The sequence below is a fragment of the Pezoporus wallicus genome, unplaced genomic scaffold (genome assembly GCF_028554395.1).
Source record: "Pezoporus wallicus isolate ANWC-B61680 ecotype Strahan unplaced genomic scaffold, APGP_CSIRO_Pwel_v1 contig_2025, whole genome shotgun sequence".
In the NCBI taxonomy this organism is placed as follows: domain Eukaryota; kingdom Metazoa; phylum Chordata; class Aves; order Psittaciformes; family Psittacidae; genus Pezoporus; species Pezoporus wallicus.
The window spans coordinates 2,290,312-2,299,998 of NW_026640253.1; the positions used below are offsets into that span (position 1 = coordinate 2,290,312).

At 43.5% G+C, this 9,687-nt stretch overlaps 1 protein-coding gene across 2 annotated transcripts in view; it reads right to left on the reverse strand.

The window, feature by feature from the left end:
* The window catches only part of PDE3B (phosphodiesterase 3B), a 98,379-nt gene extending 89,919 nt beyond the window's left edge, over positions 1-8,460 (reverse strand). For both annotated transcript variants that reach the window (XM_057418231.1, XM_057418230.1), the window contains exon 1: positions 7,163-8,460. In XM_057418231.1, coding sequence (XP_057274214.1) covers positions 7,163-8,194 — 1,032 coding nt within the window. In that variant the 5' untranslated portion in view covers positions 8,195-8,460. The remainder of the gene's footprint in view (positions 1-7,162) is intronic.
* Positions 8,461-9,687: the final 1,227 nt, after the last annotated feature.

Sequence of the window (9,687 nt, forward strand, 5' to 3'; positions counted from 1 at the left end):
TTAATCTAATAAAAAAGAAAATGTAACATGACTTTTAATAATGAAGATTAAAAGAAACACTCTAATACCATAGTGCCTATGCAGAGAGTCATATTTCAGGTTTTATTTCAATAAAAGCTGATAAAACTTACCTCTGCAAACCTTAAACTGCACACGCTTTTGGAAAAGTTTATTCTGTATTATGAGCTTTGCTGATAAAACCTTACTGACAAGAGATGCAACAGGCAGGTGTAATACAGGCTTGCTGTATCACCACCTAACAGTGGCACAGTTCCTTTGGGGTGGGGGATCAGCACTGTTTGTTTGGGACATACTGAAAGTACTCATCCCAGATTAAATCCCATGTGTATTTCTCAATTGCTCTTACCAATGTGGATATAGCTAAACCAACATACCTATATTGCTAATCATACCAAAAAGTCTGGAATGTTCCTCATAAAAGGGGAAAGATCTCTCAAAACCAAATCCAAAGCACCCAAATACAGCTTTACATGGTACATTTTCTGTGGTATCTTGAATAGTTTTAAATTACTACATTATATAGGAAAAAGATCATTTTAACATTTCATAAAACACACTTTCATGTAACAATTGAACAAGAAATGGAACATTTGCTGCAATTATGCCTTTAACTTAGTGAAGGTACTTGGGTTTGCAACTCAGTACTGGGTAAAAAAAAATTGTCAGGATTACCATTCAATCAGTCATTTAATTGGAAATATGCCAGCTTTTTCTACACCTCTTGTCCAGTGAGGTTAGCACTGGGACTCATGATTGTTCTGCATAGCAGCACTGGTTTTAATAAATATTGGACTGTCAAATACACAGAAGGATATAAAAAAAATATTTTCATATCTGTGCCCTTTTCTGTCCCGATCCCAGTAAATATGCAGTTGTTTCAAAAGAACACGCTACGCTAAAAGCTAAGAAGAAGTAGGGATGGCCCATCACATCCAAACATACTTCTGGTCACCATCTGTCCATGTGTATGAATTATGCCCTTTCCCAAAGCTGCACGGTCTGTTTTCAAAGGAGAAATGCTCTGAAAACTATAATTTTATTTCAGCAGTCATTTGCTGTTATGCCATCTCTAGTTCCTAGAATACATTATTTTGTCACACTCATCACTAAAGCCATTCACTTAACTTGGTCTTCCATAAGGACAGATCCCTTCAAATATGTTTCTGTGACATTTCCCATTCCCAAACACCATCATCTGTCAATTCACTGGTTACCCTGTGAACTCTAATTTATTAACATCTGTGGTTCCTGTCTGTTTGGAAGCCCCTAGTACTCTTTTATTTCCACTAGATCCTTAAAGTAACTAATCTTCTTTATGCTTTGCTAACATTCTCTCATACATTACACAGTCAGCCCTTACCAATCCAAGCCCTCACTTTTTAACTTTTATAGTGCCTGCTACAGAGTTGCAGAAAAGTGCCGCTATTTTTTTTTCCATTAGAATTTATTCTGTTGTGTCTTTCTATCTTGTTAAGCATTGTTTTCACCCAATGAAAAAGTCATGGTGAAAACTGTATCCTTTCAGTCCCCTTTACTCTCATCTTAAACTATTCTTTTGGCTCTCTCTCCACACAGTTTTATAATGGAAAAATTGAAGAGATTTCAACAAAATATTCTATGGCCTGCCCTCCCTTCTCATTTGGCAGGCAGAAGTTTCTCATCAGTTTTCCCCAACAAGATATTTTATCAAAAACAGAACAGACTACATCTCCCAGTTCCCCTGCCTGTAATCCTCATCTTTGCACAAAAGTACAAGATCTACTTTATTCCATCTTCAGCAACTAGTATCTGAACATCTGACCCAAGAATTATGCTTGGTTTTCTTCAGAGATTTGTTTGAACAAAGGTAAGGCTGCACAAAGTTTTCATTTTTAGGTATCCAAAGCCAGAAGAAAAAAGTTTTTTAAAAAAATATAATTTTCGTATCAATTGTCAAATAAGGCATGGGCTTTAACAGAATTCCTGTCCCCTGGTTCTGGTATTCACTCATGACATGAGAGACACTCTCATGTGGATTCTAAGAGTTCAGCTCACACTGCAGACTTGCCCTGTGTTAGGGCATATTCCATTTACTTCCCACTCACCTTTTTCCAAAAAAACTTGCTGGAATTTGTTATCTTTGAAACTTCTGAGGCCATAATATTGAATCGGCTCAGTTGGTCAAGTTCAACTATTAGAATAGTACTGTCAAGCATACACATACACAGACATACACTGTCTCAAAAGATGAGGTTTTTTCCCCGTGAGAAAATATACCCGACTCCTTGTACTTCTCTTTCATTTCGTATTTAACTTTACAGAATGTACTGTTCACAGACCACAGTGTGGAGGCTGTTCCCTTTGCTATTCTAGACACATTCCTGGGCACCTTTTTTCCTTATCTCTAAAATCTTCTTTCATGAGTTTCAAATGTCTTCCTAGTCAAAGCTGAAAATTAGTGCATTATCCAATAAATCCTTTAGTTTTCTTTGACACAGCCAATCACACAGTTCTTGGAACCTTCTCTCCCAACTTTCTCCATTTCTTTAATACTGACACTCTGGCCATCCCTTTAATATGCCACCCTCATCTTCCTCCAAATTTCTTCATCATTTCCACAGCAGCTGTCTCCCTCCTTTCTCCTTTTACATTATCTTTCTAGGAAACCACACCTGCAGAAACAGTCAACCCCTTTGCTACACCGACTGGTCACTTTGACAGAGGACACCATCTTGAACGCTGACCATTGGTATCTATGGGAAGACCATGCCCAAATCATCCTTTCTTTGCATTATAATACCTCAGGAATATAACTTCAGGATTAAAAAAAAAAAAAAAAAAAGTAAAAAAAATAAAAAAAAAAAAGGATGCAACTCTTATCAAGAGTCTCATTTGACATTTCACCTTGTGCAAAACATTTTGACAAGGTCAGACAGAACCAGACATCCTATAAAACCCAAATACAGATGCAGAAACAGTTTTCCAAGACTATTCCTTTCACCGTGTAATCCTTCTTTTTCTAAATTCCACACTCAGTTGTATCCCATTGAAACTGACTACATTCACAACTTAACACACCCACATTTCTACCTTGATTTTCTCCATGAGACAAACAATAAAACCCGAAGAGATACAAAGTCTGTTAACAACAGGAACAAACTTTGACATGCAGATACACTTGTGGCAACAGTCATTGTAATCATTAGAACATTTGACATTTCAAAGAGCTAGTTTGTCAAATACACAGCAAGAAGAGTTACATTTTATGTTATTGGTTGCAAGCAACAAGTAAAGGCTGATATGTTTCTAGGCTGCAAACTGTATCCAAATTTAACAATTTTAAGACACTATAAAATACATATTAACAGACAGGCTCTGCACTAGAAAGTTTATACCTCAAGTACTTAAGGACAGAGTGTAATTTGTTTCAAAAATAAGTAACAGACAGAAATAACTTGTCTGAGAATAGGGAATAGCATTAATTTCAAGCTACATAAATATTATAGACTCTTGAAATTGAGTCCTCATCTTTCTAGATGATAATGCATCAAAGGTACAAGATAGCTTGCGAAAGAAACTGGGGAGAAGTGGCAGTCAATCTGACAACCTAACCACAAGACGATTCTTCCTGTAATTAACAGTGTGCAACATGAAAGCAGTCTTTATCCATGAAATATCCCAGCCACCTTTATATTTGAGCCGAGTCCGGTAACTAGGAAAATTATCAACTCTGCTTGCAGATTGTTTGGGCCAAATATCCTGTGTGTTTAGTTACAAAGGCCTACTCTTTACTCAAGGAAAAAAAATTTCTGATACAGAGTGCTTACAAGATCTCCAACAGTGAGAAGCACCTTGTAGATTCCAAATTCTGATTTGGTTTTCATGTGGGGAAAAAAAAAATAGAAATCCAGTGCTAAATATGCAACTGTCAATGAATACAATCTCTTTGATACCAGCAGCTGTAGGTACAGCTAATAGATTGCATCCAATTAATACTTGCAATCACCTACACAAAATTTGTACTGCCAATCAAAACTGAAGTCACACTGCTAATAAGCAGTTCCTCTTTAGGGCCAAGATGAATACTGAGGTAAGAATACAAAAAGCCCATTTACTGCTTAAATGATATGAATCTCTGTGAGCAGAAGTATTAATATGATAGAACTCAGAAAAGATATTGCATTTGCATCATTTTTAGCCTTAATCATAGTGGTATTGCTTCCTTCTCTGTGTAGTTATGTATTTTTACAACAGCATTTAAGTATACTTGCATCAAAAATCTATTCAAGACTCTGTCCTCCCACCTCAAACTACATTGTGCTTACAGGATCCTGCTCACAGTCCTCTTTCCACTTCTACCCCAGAAAACAGCAATAGCTCCATCCAGTTCCAGTGTGCGCTCATTGCTGGTCGTACATACCTCTGTCATGTGCTCTTCTCCCCCACCGCATGCACACAGACCCCTTAGAATTGCTGGCTTGAACTTATTAATGAAAATACAAGCCAACTTGATATCATTGTTTTCTTACGTATTTAACTAGACAAAGAGTCTGCAAAATTTCGAATCAACAAATAACCAAAAACTTCAGGCCAGTACTAGCATTCCCTATTTTCCTCAAAGAGTAACTAAAATCTGCACAAGAGGAAGATTTTTCACTATTGGAACAATCAGCCATTGGAATAACCTCCCCAGGGAGGTGTTGAAGTGTTGGATTCCCCAACACTGGACACTTAAAACTGAGCTGGACAGGGTGCTGGAACACCTTGTCTAGACTGTGCTTTTGCCAGGAAAGGGTGCATCAGATGATCCTTGAAGTCCCTACCCACCTGGTATTCTACGATTTGATACATCTGGATTTTTTTTGTTCTTAATATGCCCCGGCTTGCAGAGGTTCATACAAACCTCTACATACAAGAGGTTTACAACAATCATAGAAAATATATCTAATGGAATCACAGTAGCAACTTAGCTCTCAGTCATCAAAATATTCTTGTCATGATGAACCTGTAGCATGTATTCCACTGATCTTCCAAACAGTGCTCATTAAACTCACTCTTAAAATACTAATACTGGAAAAGAAACACTGTAGTTTTTTTATAAATAATTACAAAATATCCAATTAGTCCTTAAAGAATATTTACACCATAAATGTTCCGTGAAAAGCATCAAGTGTGTACATTCCCTCTGCTTCAAGAAAACCCTATAAAAACCTTGTAGTGTTTACTCAAATAAAGTCACACATTATGGGCTTACTTCTCTCTCCCCCACCCCCAAACAATCGATGTTTTATCAGCTCTGCAATGTTTGATCTCTCTCCAAGTCACACAAGAGTTTGGAAGATTTCACCTGTGTTATCCTTCTAAAATCATACATAAAATACTGCACAAAACACATACCTATGAATCTCATTTAAACTGTGCTTAATAAAGCATAAATATTTATTGTAAAGCATACCAGACTATTAGGAAAATAAAGAACTTGAGATCTCTGTTATTTCTGTTCATTTCTAGAGATAACAAAGATATCAAATTCTGGAAGTCTACCAAACAGATACATTTTATTACGAACACGTATGATTTAAGTGCTGCCAATAAATTCTACGTCTTCAGTTATGGTTGACGCTTATGATGTTACTTAAAGAATAATAAATGCCTTAACTTGAAATATGTGCATGCCTTCAGGAAGTGAGGCAAATACCAACGGAAGCATTTAGTAACTTGCATGAGAACAAATATCTTCTATCACCTAGGAACGTTAATGAAAATGTATTTTCTGGGAGTTTCATACTGCAGACAAATGGGGGGGGGGAGGGGGGAAGAAAAAAGGAAAAAAGAGAATACTCACTATCCAGAAGAGAAAGTAAATTATTATACAGTATTCCCTACGTATCTTAACTGCTAGTACAATATTTTAATGTGTCTTTCATAGTATGCATTTGATAATTTCAAACTTATTGAATGAGTTGTTTCTGAAGCCTGTTACAGCATACTTGCATTTCAGCCTCCCAGGCAAAAACAATTACCACTGTATTACTCTATCGTGCAAGTGCAGGGAGAGAAACGCTCGGAAACTACTCCACCGTTTCAGATTCACCTCGTATTTTCTCACACCTATCTCACAGTCAATCACATCAAGTGCATTACGGAATATATATCAAAGGAAAATTAGAAAATTTAATTTAGTAGCCATCAATTTCAGCCACAACAGTAGTAGATGGGGGGTTCTGTAGCAACAATCACTTCCCAGAAACTGTTCGTTCGCAAGTTTAATGAATACACTGTCCTTATTCTCCTTCCTATAACGGGCTGATAATTCACTTGCAGCAGCCTCGGGCCAGTTCCACCACAACACAACTCGATGTTCCTGCAGTTCACGTGCAAGTTCCCAAATAAAAACAAACCTCGCCCCCTCCCCCCCACTACTCCCCCTCTCGGGGTTTACACTACAAGAAACAAGACTCATTGAAAAGTTTTCCGGGAGGTAGAAACCAACAGAGTTCCATTCAAGAAAACTGAGCGTTTCGGGCATCCCTCCAGACTCTACTGAACAGCTCTCTCTTCAGTAAAAAAGGAGTTTAAATCACACCAACTCAAACCCAGTGTTAATTTATGTGAAACGAGGAAGAGAGACAGACAAGGATATCTGCAAGGCAGAACAGCTGCTACTTAGACAACACCACCATTTGATAAATCATGTCCCTCAAAGCCTGGTATTTCTTAGGCACTTAACAATCATTTTGTCGACAGAAAGCGGGAAGAACCAGTTGAGAGCAGCTAGAAAGCTGTGGTTTCTTTCTCAAAGTTTGTCAGAAGCGGAGGAGGTGGGCTTTGGAAAAGAAGCAATCAAAATAACAAGGTAGCTGATAGCTGAAGATGTTTGGTTTGGGGTTTTGCTCCAATCAATAAGTATTACTTTTTAATATTTAAGATCGTACAAAAAGCGAGCGAGCTATAGCAAGCATTATTATTGCTTAGCTTCTATAGAGACATAAAGTATTATATCGATTCTACAGAACCGAGATGAGAAACCCGCTAAGGAACTAACATTCCTCTAACAGGAGCTTGTCAGTTAGCCAGATGTCCAGCACAAACACAGCGGTTAGGAAAGCGAGTGGCGCTCACTCCTCAGAAAGTTTTTTCTTCCAGTTTCGGAGACACCTACCTGCTCTCTGGAAATGCAAGGCAACGAGGGTCTCCTAAACATTTTGCAGCTGCCATAGTAGCTGGCTGAAGTCTCCCCTAAGGATACGCAGCTAGATCTTCTCCTGGGTCTGATCACAGGCACTTTTTCCTCCACGCTGGGGAGCCGTGAGCGGTGATGATGCTGGTGGTGCGCTCCTTGTCTCTGAGGGGAGATGCCGTGCTCCCCGCCACAGAGTGCCAGGAGGCAGCCTGCCACCCCGACTGAGCCGGCCAGCAGAGGTCTGAGGGCGGGGGACACGCAGGGAAGGCTGGTGAGCGACACCAGCCATACCAAGCTGGAGAAGACCAAGACGAGAAGGCTCCGGCGCAAATTCAGGGAGCTGTGCAGCAGGGTGAGCGCTGCCACCGAGCCCAGCACTGTCAGGAGCCTGCCTAGGACCATCTGCTGCTCGGCGGGGGACTGGGGCTCCTCTTCGTGCCCCTCTGCGGGCACCAGACACTGCAGCGCCACGAAGTCCCCAGAGTAGCAGCACACGGGAAGCGCCAGCAGCCACCAGCGGGTCGTGCCGCCGCCGTGCTCCCCGCGCCTGCCACCGGCCAGGGAGCAGGTGAGGAAGAAGAAGGCACAGGCGATGCTGAAGAGGGGGCTGAGGCAGCGGGCCAGGCACAGCAAGGCGTGCAGAGCCCGGGTGTTCCGCCAGCTCCTCCCGTCCTGCTGACCCCCTTCGCTGTCCCAGGATTGAAAGGCCAGGAGTGAAAGGACAACGGCGGTCAGGGCGCACAGGCAGAGCAGAGCCCGGCAGGAGGTGGAAAAGGTGGCGGCTGGGAACAGCAGCAGGGAAAAGAAGCTCTTCGAAGGGTCCTGCCTCAGGGGAGTCGCGCAGCTCTTCACGTAGCCGTTCCGCAGGCTCTCCAGACTGTCTCCGCCGCCGGGCAGCGCCAGGGGGGCAGCCGCCCCGCCGCCGTCCAGCTGCTGGCAGTGCTGCGGGGGTCGGCTGGGTCCGTGGTGGGAGGCGGCCGCGGGGGCTGCGACTTCTCCCTCTTCCCTCATGATGGTTGGGAACAGGGATGAGGCGCGGGTCGCGCTAGCTCCGGCCCAGCCGCGCCTCCCTCATCTCCTCAGGAGGAAAGCGCCGGGCTGAGCCTCCGCTTCTCATGCGCGGGCAGCGGGGTCCGCAGCATGGTGGGCGAAGACGGGAAAAGAGAGAAAAGGTAAAAGTCTCGCCCGCTCGTCCGCGTTCCCCGAGCGGATCCAGCGGCGGGACTCGCTGTCGCCTCCCAGCGTCCACCGACGGCGGCGGAGCCCCGGTGGGGGTGAGAGAGAGGCGGCGAACAACTCCCCCACCTCCCGCCTTCTTTTCTTCTCTTCCTCACTCCCTCCCGCCGCTGCACACGGCGCGCGCAGAAGCCCTTGAGGCGGCACGCGCCCGGGGGCGGTTGCGCTAACGGCCGCGGGGGAGCGGGGGCGTGGAGGCGCGCGGGGGCGTGCGGGGGCGTGGAGGCGCGCGGGGGGGCGGAGGCGCGCGGGGGCGTGGAGGCGCGCTCGCGCTCCACGCCCGGCTCGCAGGCGCCGGCTCCTTCCCGCCGTCCCGTGCCCGACGGCTGCCGGCCCTGAGGCGCCCGCGGCGGCGCGCCCGGGTGCGCTTCTGTCCCCAGAGAGATGTTAGGAACATGCGCCCCTGTCCTCCGCCGCGGGCAGCGCGCCGGGAGCTGCCAGCCTTCCGCTGCGGGGAGGGGTGGCTGGACGAGAGCTGTGGAGACAGGGACGCTTGACGGGCTGGTGTAACTTTGTGCTTCATCTTGGTTTTCTGCTTCGAGGTGCCACGGGACTGTTGTTAGCGCACAGTGTGTGGAAGTATCTTCCCTCTTTGTTTTGTTTTGTTTTGTTTTTTGGACTTGACAAGTAAGTATTCAGTAGAGTAATTCTCTACACTTGGGGTTTATTTCAGTCTTTGTTAGGTAATTTACAGGTTAGACCGCGTTGCTCAACAGGTTTGATTTTTTGCACAACTAATCCCTTTGGAATGGAGCAAAATATTAATTTAGGACCTTTTTAGACTGCTGCGAGTGAAAATCGGCAGCTAACGGGATTTTGAGTCATTCCTTTCCTCATTTATCCCGTTAGTTTGCTTCTCGAAGAGAGACTGCTGAGCACTTTTAAAACTGTGTATCTTTACCTCATTACTTAAAGTAAGTGTCCTTTGAGCCATGTTTCTACATAATATTGTAAGGCTTAAATTGATTTAGAAATGAGATCGGGTAACTTGGTGATGGAGGTTTTGGCTTGCTTATTGAAACAAGGATTTCTTGAAATGTACTCGGTGCCATTGCTCGTGATTTGCTACATTTGAATAGCACTCCAGCAGCGGTTGCTTTGGGGAAGCTGTAGTGCAGCAGGAAGTGCTGCTGCTGAAGACTACGGGCCTAAAAGTTGACAATATGCACAAACCTTCTAGCGTGATTACTTACAGCAAACACAATATGCCGTGACAAAGTTACTCTGTGTAACTTCCATAAGAAGATGGAAATAAGTATTAGATTTTT